The sequence below is a fragment of the Rhinolophus ferrumequinum genome, chromosome 21, assembly GCF_004115265.2.
Source record: "Rhinolophus ferrumequinum isolate MPI-CBG mRhiFer1 chromosome 21, mRhiFer1_v1.p, whole genome shotgun sequence".
In the NCBI taxonomy this organism is placed as follows: Eukaryota; Metazoa; Chordata; class Mammalia; order Chiroptera; family Rhinolophidae; genus Rhinolophus; species Rhinolophus ferrumequinum.
The window spans coordinates 55,277,682-55,305,573 of NC_046304.1; the positions used below are offsets into that span (position 1 = coordinate 55,277,682).

The 27,892-nt window shown below is 55.5% G+C and overlaps 2 protein-coding genes across 4 annotated transcripts in view; one reads left to right on the plus strand and one right to left on the minus strand.

The window, feature by feature from the left end:
* The window catches only part of TBCD (tubulin folding cofactor D), a 137,039-nt gene that overhangs the window by 22,195 nt on the left and 86,952 nt on the right, over positions 1-27,892 (plus strand). Inside the window, exons 8-13 of the mRNA XM_033090598.1 lie at positions 404-449; positions 2,834-2,966; positions 7,013-7,149; positions 8,212-8,272; positions 9,189-9,263; positions 13,386-13,480. Of these exons, the coding sequence (XP_032946489.1) occupies positions 404-449; positions 2,834-2,966; positions 7,013-7,149; positions 8,212-8,272; positions 9,189-9,263; positions 13,386-13,480 (547 nt within the window). The remainder of the gene's footprint in view (positions 1-403; positions 450-2,833; positions 2,967-7,012; positions 7,150-8,211; positions 8,273-9,188; positions 9,264-13,385; positions 13,481-27,892) is intronic.
* ZNF750 (zinc finger protein 750) lies at positions 18,753-27,819 on the minus strand. 3 transcript variants are annotated; one of them, XM_033090599.1, is made up of 4 exons: positions 27,712-27,806; positions 24,079-24,201; positions 21,133-22,750; positions 18,753-20,995 (listed from the first exon to the last, which is right to left on the minus strand). In XM_033090599.1, exons 3-4 carry the CDS (start codon positions 22,557-22,559, stop codon positions 20,287-20,289), a joined length of 2,136 nt encoding a protein of 711 aa, XP_032946490.1. In that variant the 5' UTR covers positions 22,560-22,750; positions 24,079-24,201; positions 27,712-27,806; the 3' UTR covers positions 18,753-20,286. The 3 variants fall into 3 exon arrangements, with proteins under 3 accessions (XP_032946490.1, XP_032946491.1, XP_032946492.1); XM_033090600.1 differs by having other exon boundaries at positions 24,079-24,162; positions 27,712-27,784; XM_033090601.1 differs by lacking the exon at positions 24,079-24,201 and having other exon boundaries at positions 27,712-27,819.

The window sequence follows — 27,892 nt, forward strand, 5'->3', positions numbered from 1 at the left end:
ACTGGGGATGGGTGAGATTCGAGTGACCCGTGCTGGGGCTCCTCACCTTTGTGTGGGACACATTGTCTGTCACACGCTGGTCCTTTGATGTTTTTATTTATGCACAGGTTATCGAGAAGCCCCGTGACAGGACTGCCTCTCCTGAGAGGCCGGTGCCCTTAGCTCCCATGGGGCACATGGCCACTGTGACGTCTCTGTCAGTGAGTGGCACCCGTTCACGGTGCCCTGCGGGAGGGTTGCCTTTGCAGGCTCTGGAATTTCCTCCTGGGTCATGGACGCGAACTGTTCTTGATATTTGGTAGAGAGTGTTTAGGAGAAAAGTTTTGGAAGAAGCAATAATTTGCTTAAATTTGTAAGTGAATTTGCAACAATTTAATAGAGCTTTTTTTTTTTTTTTTTTTAGGCACAAATATTCAAGCATGGAAAGCGTGAAGACTGTTTACCATATGGTAAGGTTCATGGTGGCCGTGGGTGGGTGTGACATGAGTGTGTCCGTGAGAGGTTGTGTTTGGACACTCACAGTTCTCTAGTTTTTTCGTTAGTTTCATATGTGCGCATGTTTTTCAATAATCTGATTTTAGGCCTTGTGTGGAGGTCTGGGTCTTTGACGCCCGGTCTGGATTCTGGGGACTTGGTGATGTGGACGCAGCCTGGAGTCTCCGCCTCGCTTCCTGGGTTCTCCTCCTGTAGCGATGCCGCATTTCTTGCCCTTTTACCTCATTCTCTTAATTTTAGATCAAAGCTCAATTTGTAAAAACAAGTACAGTGATTCTTGCCTCAGACAGGTTTACTGCCTGGAACAAGAGGAACTTCTGTGTTCCAGAAGATGTAGGAATCGGATTTGAATAATAGAGCTTTTTTTTTTTAAGAATTGTTTTTTAATTGGGGAATATTGGGGAACAGTGTGTTTTCCCAGGACCCATCAGCTCCAGGTCAAACCGTTGTTTTAGCTCTAGTTGTGGAGGGTGCAGCTCACTGGCCCATGTGGGAATCAAACCGGCGATCTTGGTGTTATGAGCACCGCGCTCTAACCACTGAACAAACCGGCTGTCCCAGAGTTTGATTTTTAAAAACAGTTTTCGTCCTGGAAAATTTCAGACGTGTAATGGAAGAGAAGGGCACGGCGACCCCCTGTTTCTGTCACAGGCCTCAGGTTTTTGGCTCCTGGCTTTGTTCCGCTGCTGCCCTTACCCCACCAGACACCCGTGTCCCACTGCTCCTGTGCCGGTGTGAATCTGAGACGTGTCCTGGGTGTCGGTCCCACACCTGAGACAATGAGCAGCGCGGCCCCCTCTGCACACCTGCCACAGGACTCGTTACATGCTGCAGGCGTCGTTCAGGAAATGATTTCAGTGCTGACACAACTGGTGGTGAAACCCACCCTCCTTGTCTGTCACATGAAAGGCCGCCCTGTGTGCTGTGCTGGCCAGGGCCCTCCCAAACCCCTCACTCCTCCAAATACTCCAGCAGCACTTCCTGCCTGTGGAGAACCCCCCACCCAACCTCATACCCCTATGTTACCACGATGCCGCGTGGCTCAAAGACACAGCACCGCACAAACCCCAGATCTGCTGGCGTAGCCTTTGGTCATCATTGGTATCTTTTACCCGCCACGTGGGCGCTGGAACCCCCGACCGTCTCTCCTGAGAACCCCCGTCCGTCTCTCCTGAGAACCCCCGTCCCTCTCTCCTGAGAACCCCCGTCCTCTCTCCTGAGAACCCCCGTCCTCTCTCCTGAGAACCCCTGTCCCTCTCTCCTGAGAACCCCCGTCCCTCTCTCCTGAGAACCCCCGACCGTCTCTCCTGAGAACCCCCGTCCCTCTCTCCTGAGAACCCCCGTCCCTCTCTCCTGAGAACCCCCGTCCTCTCTCCTGAGAACCCCTGTCCTCTCTCCTGAGAACCCCCGTCCCTCTCTCCTGAGAACCCCCGTCCCTCTCTCCTGAGAACCCCCGTCCTCTCTCCTGAGAACCCCCGTCCCTCTCTCCTGAGAACCCCCGTCCCTCTCTCCTGAGAACCCCCGACCGTCTCTCCTGAGAACCCCCGTCCCTCTCTCCTGAGAACCCCCGTCCTCTCTCCTGAGAACCCCCGACCGTCTCTCCTGAGAACCCCCGACTGTCTCTCCTGAGAACCCCCGTCCCTCTCTCCTGAGAACCCTCGTCCCTCTCTCCTGAGAACCCCCGTCCTCTCTCCTGAGAACCCCCGTCCTCTCTCCTGAGAACCCCCGACCGTCTCTCCTGAGAACCCCCGTCCCTCTCTCCTGAGAACCCCCGTCCTCTCTCCTGAGAACCCCCGACCGTCTCTCCTGAGAACCCCCGACTGTCTCTCCTGAGAACCCCCGTCCCTCTCTCCTGAGAACCCTCGTCCCTCTCTCCTGAGAACCCCCGTCCTCTCTCCTGAGAACCCCCGTCCTCTCTCCTGAGAACCCCCGACCGTCTCTCCTGAGAACCCCCGACTGTCTCTCCTGAGAACCCCCGTCCTCTCTCCTGAGAACCCCCGTCCTCTCTCCTGAGAACCCCCGACCGTCTCTCCTGAGAACCCCCGACTGTCTCTCCTGAGAACCCCCGTCCCTCTCTCCTGAGAACCCTCGTCCCTCTCTCTGGACCCCTGTGTTCTGCCAGCCTCTGTGTCTGTCCCCTCGCAGGGAGGAAGGTGACCTGCTCAACCCCAGCACACTTGGTACCTGACACGGCTGAAGGGCTTCGTGGACCGGGTTGGGGTGCTGTGTAGGGGCCTGGGGAGTTGGCTGTGGTGGTGCTGTAGACGTCACAGACGGTGTACTGCGAGGGCGTGTGAGGTCTCTCCCGCAAACTGAGCTGAGTGTGCTATTGTTTCAGCTGCCACTGTCCTCCAGCGCCTGGACGCCTGTAGGCTCCCCAACAGCAGCCAGACCCTGCTCCGGAAACTCGGGGTGAAGCTCGCACAGCGGCTGGGCCTGACCTTCCTGAAACCCCGACTGGCCCAGTGGAGGTTGGTAGACTGGGCATGACCTGGGCTCCCTAGCGGGGCTGGTGTTGGGCTGCTGTGCCCGTCCCGCGGGCATGGCGGCCTGAGTGCCAGGTACAGTGTCCTTTGCTGTCGTTCTCCTCCGTCTCAAGCGTGTTTCTAATTTCAAAAGAACAGTTTTGGTTTTCTCTGACCCTGCATCTTCCAGTTAGAGTAACTGGAGCTGGGGTGACGACAAGAAAAGCTTGTTTTGCATTTTGTGTGATGTTCATAAAACGTTATGTAAAATAAAGTACGACTTCACTGGTTTGTGCTCGCTGTGGGGAAACTCCATCGGATCAAGGGTCCATCTGAAGCCCAGGTCGTTTCAGAGAGAAGAGCTCATCTTCAGGTTTATTCCGAAAGTGAAGCTGCGTCTGCCCGCTGGTGGGAACCGTGGTCTGTGGGGGTCTGCTGTCGTTAACAGACGGCTGCTGAACGAGTGGCTCCCACAGAAGCAGACTTCTCTGCACTGCTGGGCCTGTGTTTCTAACAGTCCTCAGCTTTATTTCAAGTATGAATCTGTCTGGTTTTGGAAGAATTCTTTGTCTAAAGTTCAGCTCAGCCTTTGTCTCCACTTGTAGCCAGTTCTAGAGAAGTGTGCTATGTTTTAGTGAAATACCTTCTGGGAGTTCTGCATACACCGTGTTCTACAAGAATGTCAGTGGTTAGTTTCTAAAATGCCATAGAAATTTAATGTTTGGTACTGAATTAGGGTTCTCCAGAGAAACAGTGAATGGGGGTAGGGGGTGGGGTGAGTGCGTGTAGAGGCTTCTTGTAAGAAGTGGCTCACGTGACTGTAGGCTGGCGGGTGCCAGCATCTGGCAGGTGAGTCTGAGCTGGAGGCCCAGGAGATCTGATGGTGTGCTTCCGATCAGAAGGCTGCCGGTTCGACTGGGAGGAGCCCATGTGTCAGTTTGAGTCTGAAGGCAGGAAGCCCCCCTGCCCTGATGGGCAAGAGTCAGGCTCTGTTCTCTGCAGGCCTTCCTCTGGCTGGACGAGGCCCACCCACGCTGGGGAGGGCAGTCGGGCTCACTCCACCTGCCGATTTAAATGCGACTCTCATCCAGACATAGCCAGAGTAATGTGTGACCAGCTGTCTGGGCACTCTGTGATGCAGTCACGTTGACACATAAAGTAACCATCACAAGTGCTGTAAACATTTACGTGGGAAGGAAAATATGGAGCATCACAATTTTGTTCAGTGTGTTTCTGTGTACATGTAATGTAATTGTTAATGTGGTTGGGGGTAAGTCTGTCTTGCCCTTTGTTTTCTCTCTTCCATCTTTTCTTCCTTTTGTGTTTTTTCTTCTTTTGTCTTCTCTGTTACATTCTTGTTATATATTGAGCATTGTTTTTTTCTTGATTATCTTCCCCATAAGAGTATCAGCCTCTGGCAGGCGGGTCCTCCTGACATGCAGCCCTCCTCTTTCCACGTGTGCCTCACTCCTGCCGCGTGGCCGCCAGCCCCTCTTGCTGGGCCCACATCTCCGTGACTCCCCAACATTATATGACCTCTGAAGTCTGCTCAGCTCCCAGTTGCTCTCTGGGCCTTGTCCTGCTCTCACACATCTTAGGGACACCCAGGGATCCAGCAAGATTTTCATGCAGGATATCGGGGTTCCTTATCTGTCCCCAAATACTGGCCATCTCAGTAGTCACGGGTGCTGTCTCCTCCCACCCTGCGTAGCTGCCGCTCTCTGCTGGGGCTCTATTTTAGAAAGTACCTTTTGGGAGTGAGCAGAGGTGAAGATGGGTTGCACCTGGGGTCTCCCTGCTCTGAGGGGTTGCAGCTCTGTCTTGTTTGTCATCTTGTGCCTGCCAGCGGTCGGCTTATAGTTTTCGTCCATGTTTTGTGGTGGTTTGTGGCTGAAGGTAAGTCCAATGGCAGCCTGAAGTCTGTCGTCCTTACAGTCTTGGATGGTGTCTGGTCACTGACCGTACAGTGGGTCCTTCCTGTGACATAGTGGATGTGCGTGCCTGTTACTCGTGAGGGGCTGTGCTGGCCGCTCTGTGACTTGACGGCTTCTGTGCTGGCGGGTGGTGGTCTCCCACTGTTCGCTGCTCCGTCTGTTGCTCCCACTCTGATACCACCTCCAATGTGTCCCCCCTACCCCCCAAGCAATTCTGTGACACCAGCAGGTGTTCTACAGCTCAGCTCAGCCCTGACGCTCTACCTGGAGACAGCGTCAGACCCCACAGTTAAGGGTCAGTCCCACAGGACCTCCTGCCCCTTCGGTGCCAGTCACAAGTCCACGTCATTGTCACCTGTGCTTGACCCACTGGCTCTAGGTCGGAGGTTCCCACAACCTCTCCTTGGGTTCGATTAATTTGTTAGAGTGGCTCCCAGAACTCAAGGACGTGTCATTCACTAGGTCCCCGGCTCATTTGAAAAGGACCTAACTCGGGGACAGCAGATGGAAGAGAGGCACAGGCCACGGTGTGGGGACCCATGGAGCTCTGTGCCCTCTGCGGGTGCCACCCGCCCAGCCCGTGATGTGCCGCCAGCCTGGACGCTGTCCAGACCCATCCTTGGGTGCTTCTGGAGGCTCATGACAGACACGCCGCTGGCGATCCTTCAGCCTCCAGCCCCTTTCCCTTCCCCAGAGGTTGGAGGTGAGAAGTTGGAGGTCAGAGGTTGGGGTGGGACCGAAGGGTTCAACACAGATCACAGGGTTGGTTTCCCTGGCAAGCAGCCCTGTTCTTAGGGGCTTTCCAAAAGTCACCTCCTTGACATAGCAGAAGACAGCTTACTGCAGGAATGGAGAAAGACCCAACGTATGTGTCTTATTACGAATCAGAGCATCACAGCCATGTAACAGCACTTCTGGGGTTAGCGGTTTAAAATAGTCGTTTTCAGTGTTGCCCGCCTTTCTCTGTGGGTGAGGAATGTGGGTGTGGCCAGCAGGGTCCTCTGGCCTGGGGCTCCACGCCTGTCACTGTTGCCAGGCCCTAGTTTCTCGCTGGCTGTTTGCTGAGGCCTCCAGAGTTGCTTGTCTGGGGCCTCTTCATAGGGCAGCCATCAGAGGGGGGGCAGCGGGACAGAAGCCACATCTTCTCCTGACTCATCTCAGGGCTCCGTCCCCACAGGAGGGAGTCACAGGGCCTGGCTGTACCTGGGGGAAGGAGTTACGTGTGCTGGGGGTGGCCTCCCAGGGGCCTGCCTGCCACTGTCCTTGTTTTACGGGGTTGGAAACAGGCGCAGAGAGAGAATGGGTCGTTCTGGGCCACAGGTGTGTCCGAGCTGGTATTCGAGTCCTGGGCTCTGGAGTGGACCTCAGGCTGCAGCCCGCAGCATCCATTCTATAACTCGGCGTGGGCACCTGTTCTGCTCCTGGCCTGTCCCGGCCATGCTCAGCCAGGCCCACGTGTGCTTGACCTGCAGCGCGGCTCACGCACCTTCCAGAAGGAAAAGCCCTGCTCTAAGTGCTGTGTGCACATCTCTCAGCCGTCCGTCGCAGCCCTCTGCATAGGACATTGTTCTTCAGGTGGGGAAACAGGCAGAGAGCGATTCAGGAGCGAGCCAGCCTGTGCTGGGGGGTGATGCTGATGGCCTCTGTTTGGAGTGGTTCAGGGGGCTGGATCTGGGGGGGCTGGCAGAGGCCGAGCTGGGAGGTGGCTCCATCCGTGCTCCCTGGGGCCAGGAGGCAGAGTACGAGGAAGACGCCGCCCACTGAGAATAAGGACGAGGCCTGTGCCTGCCCCACAGCTTGTGCCAGATACACTGACTGCCCTGCTTTGTCACCTACCTTCCTACTGTGCAGACGTGACAGCACGGGAAGATTTCTGAGTGGCCTGGAGTTCCTATCTCTGTCCTATGGCTCATTACCGTAGGTTGTTGTCTTGGCGGTTTCTGCTGACGACCGTGAATCCTGTTTTCTGCCTTTCCATCATGTCTCTAACACATGGCCTTTCCGCAGGCATCCTTTACGATTTCAGGCGACAGTGTTGTTGATTTCAGTGGTCAGGATCGCTTACCTGCTTGTTTCTGAGCTGTGGCCGCAGGCTGAGGTCACGTGTGCCCTGTGCAGGTACCAGCGTGGGTGCCGCTCCCTGGCTGCTAACCTGCAGCTCTGTGCCCAGAGTCAGAGAGAGCCCAGGACCCAGGCCGAGACTCCCGACAGCGAGGAGGGCTACGACGTCCCCGAGGAGGTGGAGAGTGTGATAGGTACGTCGCCTGTGCCCCGGGCCCCTGGCGTGGCGGGAAAGGCTCTGGCTCCATGCAGGCACGTTGGGCAGGGGCTCTGAGGTGCGTTTTGTTGGCTGCACTACGACCTTCCTACATCACGTGACCGTCCTCGCTGTTCAGTGAGCACGTGGCCCCGGCCTGCCGTGGACATCCACGCCTACGGCTGTTGGGGCGCATGACTCGGACCTCGTCCGCGCCGTTGGCCCCCATGTCCATCCCCTTCCCAGTGCCTTCCCGCCCGCCTCGCCTGGTGCATTCTTCCCCCGGCTTCCCCACGGTCCGCCATCCCCTGCCGGGTCCTCCCGTCCCCCAGCCTGCAGAGCTCTGCACGCACTCACGGGGCCCAGAGCTGGCAGTGAGCCTGGCTGCCACGGGCCCTACGCTCCCTGCCTGCTCTCCGCCCCCGCCCTGGACCAGGCCCCGGCACATGGCCTACCTCCGGCCCCTCCTAGTGGGGTCCCCTGCCCCTACCCCCGTGGGCTCGCCCTCTGGCATTGAACTGTGGTGAAGGACAGCGCCTGGCCTCCAGTGCTCCCGTGCGCTCCCCTTACAGTAGGTTTCCTGACACCTGCTGCCACTGTCCCGTCACAGCGCGCACAGCTGCACGCCTGGAGCCTCCGTCGAGGTTTCCCACCCACTGGGCTTGCAAGGCCCTTGACGTGTGGCCTCTGCCACCTCCCCATCTTCCTTCTGGCCTTTGCGTGGCTTTTCCTGAAGTCTGTCCTGTGTTCAAGACCCCGTGCATGCACAGAGCCTCTATGCTTCTTGGGGAGCCTTCCTCAGCTGGTTGGGGTCACTGGTGACTCCAGCCCTCTTTTCCGGTGCTTCCCGCGTGGCCGCTCTGCCGGAGGTCTGTTGCTTAGGAACAACGGCCCAGATTGTCTTAAATGATGATTTAGAACCAGGGGAAACGCTCTCTGCTCGTAATCAGGATTGCAGTTCCCTTCGTGGCACTCCCAGAGAAGTGCAGGGTGGGTCCCGGGCAGCTGGGTGAGGAAGTGGCAGCGGGGCTCACAGCCCTGCCTCCCTGTTTTCCTCCAGAGCAGCTGCTGGTCGGGCTGAAGGACAAGGACACGATTGTGCGCTGGTCTGCGGCTAAAGGGTAGGTGCCCGCCTCTCGCTGAGTGGGGGGCGGGTCTGCGGAGCTCCCTCACTCGGTACCTGTGGCCTCTGAGTGCTGCCCGTGGCCTAGAGAGTTTTAAAAGGTCTGTGACTTTTTCTAATTTACATTTATTACTTTGTGTCCTAATTTTCAAGGTAATCACTGAGGTTGATGTGAGGCCCCCTCATCTGCCTGTCTGTCTAGAGCAGGCAGAATTATGGGCAGTACGACCCCACCTGCCCCACCGATGCAGCAGGTGGCGTCCACAGCCTCATTTGCGCCTGGAGCCCTGGGGGTGGGCGGGCTAGTGCCCATCCTGTTACCCTGACGGGCGGCCTGCAGAGGGCCCCCCAGAGAAGGCAGCCCACCCAGCGAGGCCAGGTCTCCAGCACGACGGGCAAAGCTGGCCGTGGGTGTGGGTACTGGGGGGACAAAGTACAGAGTAGAGTGGAAGGCGTCAGCGAGTCCTCCGTTGTGGAGAAAAGAAAAACGAGGTGAAGGTGCTGGGGCGTGGGGCCCCCTTCCAGCCAGGCGTTCCAGGCTTCCACGCAGACACATGAGCGCCCACCGACCTCTGAGCCCAAACTCCAGGCCGGTGCAGTGGGCTGGGCTGGGAGCAAGGGCTCCTCCTGGGGGCCTTGGCCAGGACCCTCCCGGTTGGGGCTCCATCGGCAAATGGGCTCTCTGCTGCTTTGCGTCAGTCCTTCTCAGAGGTGCCCAGATGTCTGTTATGTCGGCCTCCTGTGGCTCTGTGTGGCCCAGGAGGCCTGTGGAGCGGAGCGTGTGCCAGGCTAGCTCCGGCTCAGTCTGTGCTTTCCTGTTCTCTGGAGGGAAGGAAATCGCTTGGGATGGTGGCTCTTCGAGCGCGACCCTCGCGACAGCTGGCGGTTCTGATGGAGTGCTGCTTCCCTTTCAGAATTGGCCGGGTGGCTGGAAGGCTCCCCCGCGAGCTGGCGGACGATGTGCTCGGGTCAGTGCTGGACTGTTTCAGGTACGTGCGGAGATGGGGGCCGCCCTGTGGCTGAGAGCAGTCTCTTACAGTTCCTTTCAGTTGAGCTATTTGCCAGAGCCTCAGAGGTTTTTTTTTCCTCTCTTTGAAGTAAATCTGAGAACTCTGGTTATTTCTGGTATGTGGATTTTTATCAGCCTAGACTCCATTATATTTAAAAACCTTAAGGAAAAGAAAATCTATACGCACACATAGCTATCCTTAGAGACAAGCTGTGGTTACTGGAGTGAACCCTAGGTCCACACTTCCCAGAGGGCATTCTGTGATGACAGAATGTTCTGGATCTGTCTCTGACAGCCATGAACCACGTATGGCTACTGAGATCTGAATTCCAAATTTTTATTTAGTTTTCTAGGACTTAAACAGCTGCACATGTAGGGGTTTAGGGAAGTCTGGTGGCAGACGTCTGCCTGTGACGTGCTTGGGCCGCGATGTGTGGGGTTTGGGTTGAGCTGGGCCTGCAGGAGGGGGACGACAGAGCCCGGCAGCACCGGTGTCCCCAGGCCTGAGAGCTGTCCTGCTGTGGGTGGCAGGCACCGTGGGCAGCAGTCCCCAAGGGTTCCCGGCTGTGTGGCAATGGTTTTCTGGGTCTCACGCAGGCGCTCCTGAGCCCTGGTGCACGGCCGCCCTCGTCAGCTGCTGCTTTTCTCCCAGGACTGTCATGTGCAGGGGCAGTGTTGTCAGCGCCTCTGGGTTCTCAGGAGTGCGTCAGTCACGGAGGCCGCCCCGCGAGTGAAGTGAGCAGGTGTTCTCCAGCCTGCTGCTGGCACTGTCAGGGGCGCAGGAAACAGCACGTCAGACATGCAGTGCTGGCCAGTGTCCTCCAGTGGAAATGCATGTCCTGCACACACGCGGCTCTGGGGCCTGGGCAAGGGAGGACAGCTTCCTGTGCTTTCTTACTCCGGACCATCATGCTGGCTTGTTGGAGGGCATCTTCCTGGAGGTCCTGCCTGCTGGCGTGGTGATGGCCATGCCCATGACGCCGGGACCCCACTGGGCACAGAGGTGGCCACTGAGGGGCCCGCCGTTGGCATGGCCGCCGTGGAGCATCCAGGTCTTGGGAGAGGTCAGAGCTTAGAGATGGGCTTGGTGAGGTGGGAAGGGCCTGGAGCCCAGTGTCCTCTGGCCTGTCCTCCGGCCTTGTCACCCAGCGCGGGGCTGTCTTACATACTTTCTCCTGTTCTCTTTTCCGCTCATACCCCCTGGTTGTGGGAAGCTGTCTTTTCACCAAACTCCCCCTCTCCCTCCTTGGTACCTGCACTGTGGTGACCCTCCTGCGTGACCCTCGCCTGTGAGGTGGGCTCCAGGCCCAGCCGTTGCCCGAGCCCCTCCCCCCACACATGTTGGCGGAGTGCACTGAACTTCTGTGCCCAGCTGTGTGGTCCTTCCTCCAGCCTGGCAGTTTCCGTCCAGCTTCTGTCCTCGTTAGTCTCCAGACGCACCCTGCCTTTGCCGTTTCAGTGGACTTGGACTTTCATAGTGGGTTGTGGAGGGTGGAAAACAGCCTTCCCGCCGTCGACTCCCAGGGCCAGCCACTCAGAGTAGTGACAGGGCATCGAAGGAAGGGGCCTGGCCCTGGGCGGCCCCTGCACAGCACGGGCACGAAGCCCCTGATTGTGCAGTGCAGTGTGGCGTGGGAGGGGTTAACCGCAGGCAGGGCAACAGGAGATGGCAGGGCGCAGGGCACAGCTGCTGCTCTGACTCGTCCCTCCTTTGTGTCCCTCGGAGACGTGTGGTGAGCTGCTGCCGTTTCTGAAATGGGTCGGAAACAGGACATCAGTTCCATCAGCTGTAAGCACACCTGCTCCCGGGACTGATTTCACTCCCTGCTGTTTCTCGTTTGTGTGGCGTGTAGCCACGTGGACTTCACCGTGAGCCCCACGGGACCAGAGTGAGTGGCGAGGCCTCCTCCAGCCCGCCCGCCGCTCCCTGCCTGTGTCCCGTCTCCACGGGCCGTGCAGCTGCCCGTCAGTACCCACGGCCCCCGCTCTGCCACCCCCTACAAAACCACAGTGTGGCCCCTTGCTGGCCCTGCAGCGTTACCCCAGGGCAGGACCCCTGAGGCAATGTGTTCCAGACCCTCCAGGGCAGGGCAAGGCAGGGGACCGGGGTCGGGGTCAGCCATGCTGGGTCCTCTGTCTGGCTGAATGAAGCTCCATGGGGATCTCCAGTTGGCGAACAGACTGCAGTCCCGGGTCCTGGGTGTGCTGTGGTGCTGCCGGCCCTTCAGAGCCTGCTGTCAAGAAGCCTGTGGCGGTGCCACTGTGGCCCCAGGGAGCAGCCGCTGTCGTCACCATGAGGCTCCTTTCCAGTCTTGTCTGTTAGTTCTGTTGATGTTTTGACTGGCTGAAGACTCAGAATGGAAGGGAAGGTGTTGAAGCCTGTCTGTGCCCCCCGCACGGTATCCCCCTTCCTGGTGGCCCAGGGGCTCCCTTTCTCCGGACGTTGGCGCACTCTGAGCGGCTGGATGCAGCTGTCTTCCTGTCACTGCCCACCGCTCCGCTTGGCCTCTCTGAGGTCTTCTTGGCAGGTTGCTGCTTCCTGCTGCCCTTGGCTATCTGAGGCCAGTGTCCCTGAGCCGGTCCCAGCCTCTCTGTCGGATCTGCCCATGTCTCCACTCTGAGCCCCCAGCCCTCCCAGGACCGCCCTGGGCCTGGGCAGGAAGCCGCCCTGAGCCCCTGGTGGAGTGCTGGCCGTCCCTGGGATGCTGGCGTTGGTGTCTTGTCCACGTCGCCTCGTGCAGGTTGGGCCTTGGAGGTGGTGAGTGGGGCGAAGTCTGCAGAGAGGGTGCCTTTTTCTGAGCCCATGGAGGTGCGCCGTGCCTGTGGGCAGTAGGCGGACGGGCCAGTGCTGCCAGCAGCACGTGACGGTCTTCTCGTCTACCCTCAGGCCACAGGTGCTTGACGGCCGCCTGCCACAGCTGTGGGCCAGTGGCAGTGCCCGCATTCAGTCCGGAAATAGGCACTGGTATAACTGGCGATTGTTCCAGGAAACAGGCATCACCATGCCGACCTTTCCGCTGGATCTTTAAATGTTACCGAGTCTTTATGAAGCGCTTATAGCATCTTTGTCTGGTTGAAACCCTACAGTACACAACGTGCCACTATTAGATTGTGGAAATGGTCGTCCAGCCTTTGGGACTGACATTTAATAAAACACTTGTCACTTAAATTATAGTCGGAATCGTGTCACCAGTTGACGGTGAGGTTTGAGGGGCAGCTTTTGTCCGTGTCGGTCAGTCCATGTCCGAGGGCCCAGAGCGGGCCCGGCACATGGGAGGCACCCGCCCTGGCTGCTGAGTGGACGCGGGGCCCGGGCCCCCTCCCGTCCGAATGTTCTCGTACGTGTTGCCAGTTCCTAGTGCAGTTGAGCTGGTTTTCCTAAACATGTTTTCGCCATCAAATTGGTTTATTTAGACTAGGAAAGAGCTTTATACTTGGTCTTGTTGAAGCATACTTCCATGTTTACATTGGCGGCAATTTGTGGGAAGTCTCAGAACAAGCCTCATCCATCTAAGAAACAGTTACTGTCACTAATTAAATGCCAAAGTTGCACCTTTAAATAACAGAGCTTCCAAACCACTCCAGGAAAGTCATCGTTAAATATAAAATTTTATTCTCGACTTGGTTAACTGGCATTACCATTGTTTATTGGGAGTCTGTATTTCAAATAGTGCAGACTAAATTCTCTCAGTGCCATTCATTCCGTTCTTACTTTTCCTGTCAACTCCAGCCAGCGGCGGCCCCGCCCCTTGTCCCAGAGACTCTAACGGTACTTGATAGAACCAGGGTGTCCCCAGAGCTTCAATTTCTTGGGCAGGCGCTGGGTGTGCAGCCGCTGAGCGTGCATCTGTGGTGGGAACGTGTGTCGGGCCTGGGGTTCAGCCGACACGTGCGGACGGCTGTTGGTGCAGCGCGTGGGCCCAGCACAGGACCGGCTTCACAATGGGAGGTCTAGAGAAGACTGAGCAGGGCTGTTGTCTTCAGGGAAACCTCAGCCAGCTGGTGTCTTCAAACTGGCTGACAGGTTTAGTGAGGCGCCTGGGCCGGCCGACCGAGCACTGGAGGAAAGCACTGTGGTCTCAGGCGTCCTGTGTGCTCTCAGTTTTCAGGAGACGGACAACGCCTGGCATGGAGGGTGTCTGGCGCTGGCGGAACTGGGCAGAAGAGGCCTGCTGCTCCCTTCTCGCCTCGCGGATGGTGAGTATCGCATGTTCGCTCAGCAGTCCGGCTGTTTGCAGCACGTGGGGTGTCTCCCAGCATGGCCTGCCGTGAGCACACGACACGCTTCTGCCCTCACTGATAGCGTGAGTGTGTGCAGGAGAGAGCACACTCCTGTCGGCCCTTCTGATTTCCTACATGCTGCTTCTCCCTGCTGTGCCATCCGATGCCACAGATATGCTGTATATTCGCATTGGGGGCATGAGCCACTGTGACGTCTGCGGTTTCCTCGTCCCCCAGAACCAGTTTTCACCCTGGTGGGGTGCTGTGGCCTGTTCAGAACACATGCAGTGCTGCCCTGGTTCTCACGGGGAGTGATGTCATGGGCCCCTGGGAACGAGGCTCCCCCCAGCGAGGGGTGGGTGGAGGGCCTGAGGAAGTGTGGCCGTGGGCCTTCCCTGGATGTGGCCACCAGTGCCTGTGGGCAGGAGGAGAGGATACTGCAAAGGATGGCATGTGTCACCACGGATGCCTCACACCAGGGAGGTGACTGCTGTGCAGGACGGAGACGCTTGTGCAGACAGGTGCGTCTTGCCCACCAGCACCACTGTGGGTGCCCTGGGCGCTGTGACCGGAGGACAGCTGCAGGCCCCGTGATTCGACTCTCTGCCTGTTTTCCTAGCTTGATTGAGACACAGTTTATATATCAGAAAGTTTGCCCATTTAATGTGCAGCTTGGTGATTTGTTGTATGTTGACAGCGGTGTGCCACCACCGTGGTGACCTGATTTCAGAACAGTCTCCTTGTCCCACAAGGAAACCCTGTGCTTGGGAGCGGTCACTCCCATGAACCCTCAGCACACCCAGCCCCAGGCAGCTGCTGATGTGCTGCCTCAGTGGGCCTTCTGTGGACGTTTCCTAAAACTGGAATGTACAGTGGTGTCTTTCATGCCTGGCTTCTCTGACGTGTGTCATGTTTTAGTGCTCGTCATGCTGTGGCGTATGACGGCAGTACTTCGCCCTCTGACGGTTGCGCTTACCCCCTGCAGGGGCAGCTGTTTATGGAGCCACTTGTTAGCTGATGGGCACGTGGCCAGTCATGCCACCGGGGACCTTTGTGTAGTTTCTGCGTGCACGTACAACTTCAGTTCTCGTGGGTACACACCTGGCAGTCTGACTTTTTGAGGAATTGTAAAACTGTTTTCTAAAATGGTTGTATAATTTCACATCCCACCAGCAGTGTCTGACGGCTCCAGTGTCTCCACCTCCTCTCCTATTTCTCCGTCTTTCGATACCAGCCATCTCAGGGAGTGTGAGGTGGCATCTCACTGTGGTTTTGGTTTGCGTTTCCTGATGACTGATGACGTTGAGCGTCTTTTCTTGTGCTGTTGTCCATTTGGATTTCTTCCTTGGAGAAATGTCTATTCAAGTCCTTTGGTTTTTTTAAAAAATCAGGTTGCCTTTTTATTGTTATAAGAGTTCTTTATTCTGGACAGAAGTCTCTTACCAAATACATGATCTGCAGATATTTTCTTCCATCTTGTTGTCTTTTCACCTTCTCGGTGGCACTATTTTATGCCCCAGTTTGAAATTGTGATTTGGTCCAGCCCGCTGGACCTCTGTTGCCTGTGCTTCTGGTGTCCCATCGAAGAAATCGTTGCCAAGGTTATGGAGGGTCGCTCCTGTGGTTTTATCTAATCTTTATTCCATCCTAAGAAAGTGACGTACACATTTACTTGTGAAAATAGGTGTCTGTGAGTGAGAGCCTCTGAGAACCTGGGTGTGCGAGTATGGCCTGGACTGAGACCAAGCCCTGGCTGGCGGCGCCGACTGCAGTTTGACTTGAGGGGGCTGAGCCTTCTCTCTGCTTGTCCTGCCTGGGACTGGCTGGTGTATGAGGCCCGGCGTCGCTTTTTCTTTTTTCTTTTCTTTCAAATTTTTTAATGGTATTAGGTTCAGGTGTACTTTTTTTTTTAAAGATTTTATTGGGGAAGGGGAATAGGACTTTATTGGGGAACAGTGTGTACTTCCAGGACTTTTTTCCAAGTCAAGTTGTTGTCCTTTCAGTCTTAGTTGTGGAGGGCGCAGCTCAACTCCAGGTCCAGTTGCCTTGCTAGTTGCAGGGGGTGCAGCCCACCATCCCTTGTGGGAGTCGAACCGGCAACTTTGTGGTTGAGAGGACGTGCTCCAACCAACTGAGCCATCCAGGAGCTCAGTGGCAGCTCAGCTCAAGGTGCCGTGTTCAATGTTAGTTGCAGGGGGTGCTGCCCACCATCCCTTGCGGGACTTGAGGATTGAACTGGCAACCTTGTGGTGGAGAGCCCACTGGCCCATGTGGGAATCGAACCGGCAGCCTTTGGCAGGAGTTAGGAGCATGGAGCTCCAACCGCCTGAGCCACCGGGCCGGCCCGGTTCAGGTGTATTTTTAAATTTTTTATTAGGTCCATCACATCTTATGGTGTCGGCAGTGTCCACTGATCACAGGCAGAGTTGGAGTATATGGGTGTTGGTGTAAGACATGAAAAGTGTCCAGCTCTTGCTTAAAAACTAGGGTCATAATGTGGGATAAGTGGGCCCACGATCCTCGCTGGACTGTCTGGCCACCTCCTGCCCGGTGGTGCCCTTCCTGTGCCTGGTGGGGGTGGGAAGCTCTGCTGTCTCCTGCCTGGGAAGCATATAGCATCAGGTTGGGTGGCAGCGATTTCGTCTTACAGCAGGCTCCGGGGGTGACAGGCTAACATTCATAGCTTGTCTTCATTCGTTTTTTTCCCCTTCTCCTCTGACTGGAGCATTTCAATTGCTCTGTCTTCAAGGTCACTGATTCTTCTGCCTGCCCAAGTCTGCTGTTACATCCTCCACTGAATGTTTCATTTCAGTTATTGTACTTTTTAGTTCCAGGATTTTTATATGGTCTCTCTTTACAGTTTCTATCTCTTTGTCGACATTCTGTATTTGTTCCAGCATCATTCGCTTGGTTTCCTTTAGCTCTTTGAGCATTTTTGCCTCTCCTGACCACGTTACTCCTCACAGGCCCGTGTGCCTTAGGTCCCAAGGGAGCAGCTGGGCCTGGGAGGGGCCCCACTCTCTAGTGTTCCTGACGTGGTCCTGGCACTTCTCGTTCTGATAACCGTGTGCTTTATTGATTTTTAACATTTGTGTAGTTTTGAGCTGTTGGAGATTCCAGTCTGTAAGAAAAGTAAAGACCGTAACAAGACATCTCTAACCTTGTGCGTGGAGTCCTTTTTCTGTTTTTCCTGTGTTAAAATGTTTTTCTCCTTAAGTGAATATGTGCTAGCTTCATTTCATATCCACCCTGCTCTCCCTCTCGTGGGGTGTGGTGTTTTGGTTGAAGGTTAAAACCTGTAATGGGGGGTAGTTTGCCATGGGCCATTGGGAAGACTGTTTAGAAAGGTCATTGTCAGCATTTTGAAAAATTTCAATGTTAATTCAAGGGACCTTTAAAACATTTTTTTAACTTTGTGATATAATTCACTTGCTATACAGTTCACCTATTTACAGTGTACAATTCAACGCTTTTGGCATACCTCATTATTCATTGCAGAATACATAACAAAATTTTGCCACGTTAGCTATTTTTAACTATACAATTCGGTGGCATTAACTACATTTATGGTGTTGTACAACTATTATCACTATTTCCAACTTTTTACAATCCCAAAGAAACTCTGTCCCCATTAGACCCTACCTCCCCATTCTTCTCCCCCCGCCCTGGGGCCCACTGCTCTGTGTGCCTCTAGGGACTCCCGTAAGAGGAGCTGTACAATATCTGTCCTTCTGTGTCTGACTTCTTTCACTCGGCCTATTGCCTTGAAGGTTAACAAGCTGCAACGGGCGTCGGAGCTTCAGTCCTTCTTGTGGCCAAATGTCCCCTTGGCCGTGCAGGCCACTGTCGGTGTCTGTCCGTCTGTCTGTGTCTGTCCGTCTGTCAGTGGACACTTGGTCCCTTCCCTCTTTTGTCTCTTGTGAGCAGTGCTCTGCTGTGCACATTGGTGCTTACGTCTCCGTCTGAGTCCTTGTTCTCATTTCTCTTAGGTCTGTTCCTCAGAGTGGGGTTGCTGGGTTGTACGGTGATTCTAAATGTAACGTTTTGAGGGTTTGTCACTTTTTGTGTGTAAAAGTTAGAAGCTTACAGCTCTTACATCGGGTCCTGCGTGAGTGCAGAGCGCTTGGACGGTTGACAGAGCAGCACGACTGGTTTTGGTCACCAGGCACCCAGCCTTTTAGAGGGATACAGAGGCCCGCCCTGGTTTCTGTGGCTGTGGGTGTTATGTGTCACCTTTGGAGGACATGCCCTCGGAGGGGTGGGGTTCAGTCTTCAGCACACAGGGCCTCGGCGGGAGTCTGGGCAGCGCTGGCCTCGGCCCCCGAGAGCCCCCCCTCAGTGAGCATCTCCCAGGCTGCACTACGGCAGGAGGGCTGGGCAGTCCGGAGCTGTCCCTGGTTCCTCTGCCTGTCATGTGAGATGACCCCTGGCACTTGGGCGAGCTGTGAAGCACATGCCGTCACAGTCTTGGGGCCCTGGACATAGGAGGTCTGCGTTGTTGCGTGTGTAAAATGTGAGGCGAGAGCATGTCTGTAGGTGAGAGGCGGTGGGTCCTGAAACTCAGCCTGTGAGGTGTGGGTCTGCATCCTGCCAGAAAGCAGGGCTCTCCTGTGTTTGTTCTTTGCCAGAATCCACTGGTACACGGGAACGGGCACCCCGGTGTGCTAGTGACGGCCGATCGTGGGCTCATGGTTTTGGATCGTGACAGCTGCGTTTTAGGTCAGTGCTGTGTGGTTATTTGAAGGTGCCCCTTGGGCGGGGTCTGCATGGGCTCGAGTGGCAGCCTGATGTTATAGGGCCATCTGTAACGGTGGCCTTGTGTGTGCCTTAAAAGAATTGTGAGTAGCTCTGCATCCCTTTATGAGTCAGGAACGGTGGTTTTATGTAAACTGAACGTGTTGCAAAGCAGTTGTTTGCTGTCCTGGGTACTGTCATTTTAATATAAAACCATTGCATCTAAATATAACCCTGGGCATCCTGCTAACTTCACACCCACCACCCTCCATTCAGAAATGCACAGACGGTCCTCCTTACGGGAGGGAAGTCCTTCTTTTGTCTGTGTGACCCCATGTTTCCATCTACTTATCCCGGAGGATCTTCCTAATGGCACATGTTTCTGTGCTTCCCTCTCATGGACCTGCAACGAGAGGACGTCTGTGAACGGAAGCTGTGACTGTCATTTCCTATGCCGTGAGGTGCTAAGTATGTAAAATGTTTCCTACATTGACTTTTTAAAGAAATAGTCATTAGTACAAAGCTATTCAAAACAATAGCACATGACGCTGTACTGGACTGCAGCGCTTGAACCGGGACCGAGGTGGGGTTCTGCATCGACATGTTATTTTATTTAAGTTTTTACTTTTTAGCTGTGAGTGCTGAGAAGCCTTATTCCACTACAGGCCGCCGGGCCGGGCCAGCTTTTTGTTTCGTTCTTTGATCTCAACCGATGGCTCTGCGAGGAACGCTGGCCTTCTGGTGACAGTGGCAGATTCCCACCATCAGCAATGGGCCCTCGGCTGGCACCCCGGGGGGCGCTGGGTGAGAGGTGCCCCTGGAAGTGGTAGGGGGGGCCACTGGGAAGGGCAGCTGCGGTCGCCTGGCAGGCTTTTCTCAGGCAGCAGTTTTAGGATGCAGAGAAACTCGTCCTCACACACTGGGAGGCTGAGGGCCCCATGGAGTCGCCAGGGACCAGGTGCCCGGACATGATGGCCACTGGTGCTGGCGCTCATACATGCTGTCACATGTGCTGTCACATGAGCTGTCACACACACCATCACGCACGCTGTCAAAGGGCTGTCATGCCATCATGCACGCCGTCACACAGGATGTCACACTGTCACACGGGCTGTCACGCTGTCACGCATGCCATCACAGGATGTCACGCACACATGCTGTCACATGGGCTGTCACACGCCGTCACATACGCCATCACAGGCTGTCACACTTTCACACATGGGCTGTCACGCGGCTGTCACTCATGCTCACAAAGATACTCTTTTTCTCTGTTTTAATTGCCCCAGCTGTATTCTTTTTTTCCACTGAGTTTTTTATGGCAAAATAAAGTATAACACAGAGTTCATATTTGTTTCCATTTTGTGGATCCTTAAAGTTCACCTCTGAGTTTATTGGAAAATCAACAACATATACATCATTTTCGGAAGTGGAAAATGAGACTAAATGAGTCAGAAAATTCACTGTAAGGTCATAAGAAAAGAGAACACGTTGATAACAGCTCCCCAGTAACACATATTCCCTAATGGAAATAAATTATTTGTATAAATAGTCTCTTGATGTTTGTTTATTACTCAGTCATGACAAATCACTTAACGCTAGGCTGAAAATGTTTTTTCTTGGCATTTCTAGTAATTGTTATTCACTTCATTATCTACAATAGATTTAATAACAGTTAAAACAACAATTTGTTCCACGGCTAAGATATTTATAGGAAAAGTATTTTTAAAAGATTTTGTATGAGACGACTTACACCTAAAAGTTACCTTTTAGTTCTATGCATTTCATTTGACATTTTACAAAAATAAAAGCCAGTGTTTAACTCATCAATCTTAGACTAGAAGTCATTCAAATATTTTTACAGCCCAAAGTGGAAGCACCTGTTAATATTCATGCTTAATATTTACAAAAAAGTGAATCGAATTGCAACATTTTTTTGGGGGGGGGGTAAGAAAAAAGAAACCACTGTAAAAATCGAAGGTGCCATTGCAGATTTGGGGTGCTGTGACCTGCCCTAGAAGGCGCCGCGGCTCTGGGCCTGGCGGGTGGCTCTAAGACACCCGCGTTCGTTTCCGGAGCGTGAACACTCTGGCCGTGTCGCTCGGCTTCGACTTCTTAGCTCCCTGCTGGGACTTGCCTGCTTCCCGCGGGCTGGTCCTCTTCTGCCCTTTGGGCCTGAGGTCACTCTGAGCCTCCTGGCTTTCCGTGGCTCCGGGAGCAGCTGTGTCTTGGCAGGTGGGCTCCTGGGCCGAGGGCTCCCCATCACCCACGCGCGCGGCCCCAGGGCTGTAGGCCGCCAGTTGGCACAGGGCCACGGCTGCCGTCTGCTTCTGCTCGTCGCCGCTGTCCGCTGCCCGTATGTCCTGGGCCTTCCTGGTGGGGGTCGTCACCGGGGCCTCATCAGAGCCAGGGCTGTTCTGCTTTGTGTCAGTGTGGGCTGACCCATCTCCAGAACCTTCTGGCTCAGCCTTCTGAGCAGCAGCGGCAGGGTGTTCCACCTCCCCCGGCGGGTGGTGGAAGGCAGGCCTGGGAGTCAGGGCGTTGCAGGGGTCCCTGACCGACAGGTTGAGAGGCGCGTCCTGCAGCTCTGCGAAGTCCCTGTACACGGGGCCGCAGGTGGCTGCCGGCTTGGTCTCCGACTTCCTAGAGAGGTTCAGCGGCGCCATCCTGGAGCCGTCCTCTGGGCTGGAAGGCATGGCCTCCATGTCGCGAGAGGCGCTTCTTATCTGGGCCGGAGCGCCCGCGTCCACAGCGTCGAGGCTGCAGGAGGAAAAGGGAAAGCTTAGTGGGAATCCTGCCTGGGAACCTGCCGTGTGCAGCGCTTTGGGCGGGTGTGAGATTGATAACAGCACAGTGGGGGCATTCGTCTGGAGTTTTGGGGAAGGAGCTGTTCTTACCTTTTCGGAGACTCGTCTCTGTTTTCCGGAGCCTGGGGGGGTGTGTGCTCTGGGCTTTTCTTGTCGGGCTTGAAGGCCGCGAGGCCCTGCTCAGGTTGCGGGAGCCTTCCCAGGACGCTCGAGGCGGGCTTGTCTGAGCGGCTGCACAGCGCCACGCATGGCTGGCTTGTCTGTGTGAAGTTGGTGGGACTCGGCCTTCCGGGAGAGCCCGTGGCCGCGCTGCCTGCACGCGGGCTCATTTTGGTCCCGTCTGTGTCCCTCTGCCCGTCTTTGGAAGGGTCTTCAGCCTCAGGAGTCAGACGCTCCTTCTCAAACTCTGTGTGTTTTTTGTGGGAGCTGGAAGGGTTTAACTTGGACAGACTCGAGGCTGGGTAGACTAGGGCGGCTTCGTCCAGTAGGTGAGAGCTCTGATCGTGTGAAAGGCCAGCGATGGGTGGGAGCCTGAGGCCGTAGGAGGAGAAAGCAGACTCTGGCCTGTAAAATCCATAAGGAAGTGACAGGTTGGAGTGGTACTGCTGGAGCAGCCTGTAATGGTCGTAGGCCGAGGGCGGTGGGTTCACGTGCTTGGGCACTGGCCCGGGGTGAGGCAGGAAGTGTCTCTGGTCTTGGGCCCCATAGACGGAAAGCAGGGCGGCGTCACACTCAGGTGGGTTCCCGGCCAGTAGGTAGGGTGAGTAAATGGTGGCCAGTCCGTGCTCCGTGTAAAAGTGAGGCGGGTACTCTGGGATGGCAGGGTGCATGTAAGGGGAAAGGGCCCCGAACCCCTTGCTAGGTGGGATTTTGTGTGGAAACTCGGGCGGGAGGAAAGGAGAGCCAGCTTTCCAGGGGTGGCCGGGGGTGTGGAAGGCGGTGGCCTTGGCGGTGGGGCTGGGCAGGGCCAGCGTCTCCGGCGCCTCTGCGAGCTCTGGCCCTTTGAGTCTGCGCTCTCCCACAGGAACGAATGCCGAGGGCCGCCCGATGCCTTCTGGAGTGGCAGGCGGGGCGCCGGTGGTGACCTCGGGGGCCAGGCTGGGGTGCAGTGCTTCCCGCTGCACAGCAGGCTTCTGTCCGGGGCCCTTGTGTGTCCCGTGTGCACGCAGGTCCACGTTCTCCTTGACGTCGTCCTTGGCGAGGCCGAGTGGAAGCTTGGCGTCCGGGTGGGGCAGACCGTTTGTGACAGACTTGGAGGAGGTGGGCTTCATGGCTGAGTCGGACTGATGGCTTTGCTTAGGGTCTAGAGAGTTAGATTTAGGGCACTTGGGAACACGATCTTGCTCTGATACCAGAGTGATGGAGTTCTTACAGAGACCATACTTCATGTGGTTAAAAAGATGCGACTTTTCATTGCAGGTAAAGGGACACTGGAAACACTTGTACTTGAAGGGCTTCCCTGGAGGCCTTGGGATATAATGTGGCTTCTTTGGTTTCCGCTCTTTGAGAAGGCTCATTTTCCTCCTTGGGGCAGCCTCCCCTCTTCCCAGCGGAGTGCTCACAGCTAGCTCCTGTTCCGCTCACACTCAGTGGTTTAGAAACGTGTACGTCTGCCTGGCTCTGCTTTCCTTCCACGCGCCCCTATTTGAAGCCAGCTCCACGTGCCGTAGGTCCAACCAGGACGGTGTCACTCATTTGGGGCCCGGAACTGCAATGAAGAGCAGAGCCTTAGTGTCGGGATGCTGGCGAAAGGACTCACGGGAACCTGACCTCACATGGGTCCCTGAGGGTCGGAGGCCAGGCCCTGGGAGCTGGAGGAGCCATGTGCACCGCGTGGGGCCGTGAGTGTCAGCTGCCCCTCTCGACGGCCGGCGCCCCCACCACAGAGAATGACCTAGGGGCCAGGAGCACTGCTGGCAGCTTGTTTAGTGTCAGTCCTGAGAATACCTGTAATTCTCTGAGTTTGGGGACCTGGGGCCTCAGATGTGAGAAGGCTGAGTGCCTGTGGGGACCCTGCCCCATCCAGGCACGGAGTTTCTGGCCGGGGTCATGTCACAGTGAGCGGTTCTTACTGCTCAGCATGACTGTGGGAAGCCTCTCCGCACGCCTGGTCACCGTACACGTGTGACGGCCACTCAGTGCTCCCCATTTTGCCACGCGTGGTGTCCTGCCACACGTGTTAGCCGGGAGAAAGCCTCCTGCTTCTGAAGCCACACGCGAAACCCAGTATCGGGGAGCAGCACTCGTGTTCTCGGATACAAATGCAAGGGTGGGTCTGTGTGGATGCACATGGTTTCGACGTGCTGCCCAGGTGAATCTGAGGGACTCCCGCTCGGGTCGCTGCCACTGGTGAGCCCGGGAGTGAGGTGCCCCTGCCGGGCCGGCACACAGTGGGCAGCCAAGAGCAGGGCTGGCCAGGCGTCTGCCTGCCTTTCCAGCCTCACCTCCTGTGGCAGAACCAGAGCTCTGCGGCTCTCAGCAGTCGGGAGGTTGGGAGGGACCAGAGGAGCCCAGTTAGCAGTGCCTGTGTGAAGAGTTTGGATCAGTGTAGGAGGGAGGGAGCTTTTGGGAAGTGGCCGCCCAGGCCTCTGGCCACAGCCACCTGGTCCTGACTGGCAGCAGGCTGGGCCTCGGGGGCGTGGAGACTGTCCCCTCCTCCAGGCCCTGGGTCGCAGCGGACTGTGAGGGTGTCTGGCCTTCAGGTTACCTTCCTGGAGTGTCCTCCTCCCCATCCCCCCCGCCCACCACCTCCAGGCAGCAGCTCTCACTGCCTCCTCTCCCAGCAGACCCCGGAGTGTCTGTGTGGGAGAGAAAGATGGGGGCTGCAGGAACTGAGGTCCAGCACTGTCATTTGCGTACAGGTGTGAAAAGGAAAAGGTCTTCTACATAATTTCACACGGCTTAAAAATAAAGTTCAAAGGAAATTATTTCACAGAACTTTCCAGCCGCAGTTTTGCTTTAAGGAATGGGCAGATGGGGTTGGATTTCATATATAAAGCGTCCCCTTCTCCATTTGGGCTGACGTGAGGCACTTACCAGGAAAGCAGCCTTTTAAAAACAGAACTGTGTCTGGGGTCCAAGTCAGCCTGGTGACTCTGGCTGCGCCTCCTTGCGTCCCACCTGTGAGATGAGGTCATAGGGGCTTTTCTGGGAGGAGGGCTGAAAGTGGGAGGAGTGGAGCTTTAATTTTCACTCGGATACCTTAAATGCTCAGCAAGCTATCAGATTTTATTCTCAGCAAACTGGTTTCTCTACTCATTTATTCGTATTTCTTAAAAGTCCAAAATAACACGCTCCCACTGACAGCCTGTCTCTTTTAGGCTGTTTTATCATCCAGATCCTTCAGAGACCTGTTGGTTTCCAGACAGGTGGTCTGGTGGATGGAAGGCTGGGCTTCCTGGATGCCTGCAGCCTCCCGGGAGTTTCTACCTGAGGCACGTATTTGCATGAGGAAGGATATCTGTGGCTGCCCCGTCTGTGGGCAGGGTATGTGGCAGGCAGAGCCTGGCCCCTGCCCCCCCCCACCCGGTGCTATGCACCCAGGTCTCCCTGCCCAGTCTCCCAGTGTGTCTGTCTGCAGGAGCTGCAAGGCTGACCATAGCTTTGCGCCTTTCTAATTTCCCCTTACTGTAGCAAAAATGTGAAATAACTCTTTATAAGTTCAGCCCATTCCTTGGGGGCCAGATACGCTCTGGGTGATAAAAGCACAATTTCCTCGCCTCCCGTAAGGAAGCGATTGCAGCCAGCACCCAGCCAGCCCGGTAAGTCAGCGGGCCTGTGCTGGCACGTCTCCTTATGCTCCCTGATTCTGAAGGCGTGAGAACCTCTGCAAGTCAAGTTCCCATGGTTGCTCAGGGTGTGTTACGGCAGAGGCCTGAAAACTGATGAGTTCATCGCTAGCTGCAAGCACCTCGGTCAAAATGATGACAGTGGCAAAACGTTTATCGGGTGGGGGCCCAGAGTTCCAGCGAGACCGAGAGTGGACGCAGACATGCCCTGCACAGAAGTTCCCTCAGGATTTAAGGAATGCTGACGTCAGTCCCAGGAGCAGTGTTATTTAGTATCGCTGAAACCTGTTGGCAACGATCTAAATAAGCCACACTGGTTAGTTTTCTCAAAGGCTCGTTTATAGGAGGTGAGCTATGTATAAATTATCATAGCATTACCCCAAATAATAATTTGGAACTAATTGCTTTTCTGTTAATATGGACCTTTTTCACTCTGATGATGTGTGTGGACTTTCGGTCTGAACTTTCTGAGCTTTGGTGGATTGGCTCACAGGAGGGAAAACAGGTTTCGGGGGGTTGTCCTTGGTGCCAGGGTTCTGGGAGCTGAGCGGACCCCAGAGTTTCATTGTTGGGAGCTCAGCTGCCCGGCAGCCGCAGGTGCAGCCGGGTCCGTGCCTCGGGGTAATCTGACTTCTCAGGGTTGCCCAATTCGCTAATTCAGACAAGGGACACAGGTGTTTCAGGTGCCAGTGGGGACGGGCGGTGCTCACTCAGCCATAGTGCAGTCACGTCAGAGAAAGAAGTCGGGGACCGAGGCTCTTAGAAGCTTTCCAGGGCACAGCCTGCCAGGCCTGCCCTTCCCCGGGAGGTTTATGGGTTAAATGTCTCCTAACGTCCAGCCCAGAGCTCTACCTCTTTGTCTTAGGTGGGTTTGCATTTGGACGAAGTGCTTTCTGGTGGTGATGACACAGGCTTTGCTCTGCGCTTCCCCAAGACACAGGCTTCTCCTTAGTCAGTACTGACCCCAGGGCTGCCTAGCAGGTGTGAGTTCAGCAGGACCCTGCAGAGTTCGCCTGTTTTCAGGTTCAGGTGTTAGCTTATTCCTAAAAGGCATTTATGTGGCGCAGTGTTTTCACCCCTCCTTCACTCCCACTCCATTGTCTCCCGAAATGCATGGGGTCCGGGTCTCTGCCTGCCTCTGAGAGGAGCTGGGGAACGTGTGCCCTGCTGTCAGAGCACCTCCTCTGTGAGGGGACAGCATGCCCGGCGACCTCCCTCTGAATTGGCTCAGACTCAGCAGCTGGTGGACACAGTGTCCACACTGGGGGCCGCAGGCAGTGGGGCCCAGTGACTGCAGGTCTCCACCGGGCCCCATGGGAGCTTCCAGAGAGCTTCTCCTGCTCCATTCAGTGTCCCCTTGTGACTTTCCAAGCCTTCTAAGCACCTGCTGTGTCCTGCTGACCTGCTTTCCTGCCGAGGGCGGCCCTGGTACCACATCTCTGCCCTGCTCCCGGCCCACACCCATCAGATGGGCACAGCTGCCCACACACATGCTGCTCGGAGCGCCCTGCGGTTTCGATGGGCCCCGGGGTTTTGTTTGCTTCTGTTTGAAGTGCTAAGGTGCCAGTGTGCTGTCTTCCCATAGGTTCCCAAGTGCAGACGATTAATGTAGCTGTCAGTTAGCATGATAGTGAGTGGCTGGCAAGTTTGCAAAGTTTCTGAGGAATTTGAACCCTGGAAAATAGACGCGAGCAGGAAATTTGTTTGAACTCTGATAGGACACAATAGACATAATTACAGCTTAACTTTACGGGCCATTGCTGTGCCGGGCTGGGAGGCTGTGCCCTGAAATCACGCTGAGAGTCCCTTCAGTGTGGTGGCCGGCTGGCAGAGGGCCTCGTCAGGTGGAGCGCTCTGAAGGGCATGCTATAATTACAATATTGTGAGGTGGCGTTGTTGCATAACTCAGGGACACGCCATTGTCGCCTACCCACTGGGGTGTTGCAACAACCAGATCTGTGAGTTTTACTCCAATTGAGCTTTTCCAGTGATTAACCGCCACTCCCTCCCAGACTTTTGGTTCTTTAAACTAAAGGGTAAATTTCAGGACAGCCATGACCTGGGACAAAGATAGCTTCCTGGAGTGGGAGCTGGCAGCCTGGGCCCAGAGAGGAAGGGGGGGGGGGCTCCTGGTCTCAGCAGGGGTCCCCAGGGACGCACCTCAGCGCCCAGCTGCTGGACTGCACAGCTGTCAGCCGAGCGGAGAGCTCAGCTGCCTCTTTCCTCCTCACAAAACCCAGTCCTGCGCCGTGAAAGCCCTGGGAGGGTTTGGCTGATGCAGAGCGATGAGGACGACAGATGGAGACAGATTTCGCCTAAACGAAGCCCGCCTGGCTCGCCCGCAGCTGATGACTTAGTGGTTGTTCTTACACAGATTTATGAGAAACTTTATGAAGGAAAAAAAATCTCTCCTTTTCTATATATAGGGATCCTCTTTCATTAAGATTTTTTTTGTAACCTTATGTCAAAACAGTACTTATTTTAAACTTTAAAGAGTTTTAAAAGTAAAGAAACTATAAATTAAAATTAGCAATTTCCTAATCACACATCTATCTATCTATGTATAATCCTTTTCTGTTGAAATTTATCATAGTTTATTTTTAAGGTGAGGAAAAGAAAAGCAATAATATAAATTTGAGTTTTGCCTGAAATCTCACCACTTTATGGTGGAAACGAGGACTTCATGCCCACGTCCACTTGTTCGCAGGCTTAGAGTGGCGTGGAAGCCTCGTTAAAGCTTCGTAATAATGGCCCCACTGCTGTGCACCTGCCAGCCCCCGGTGGCCCTCGGAGCACAGAGCAGGGCAGCAGGCATTCCCGAGCCATCCAAGAGGAGTTCTGAACACAAACGTGAATTTGAGAAGAAATGGCAGGTACTCACCGGAGGCAGGCAGTGCCGGAGCCGCCGAGCTGCAGCCGCGGTGCCCAGGGACAGGGCTGTTCTCAGGCTGGCTGCTCTCCGGAACTGGAGCGCCCTCCCAGTGGGAGGGGTTTAAGTGTAGGAGTTGAGCCCTCGGGGCGTAGAGATGCACCTGATATTCTCCTGCCCGCAGCTACAATTC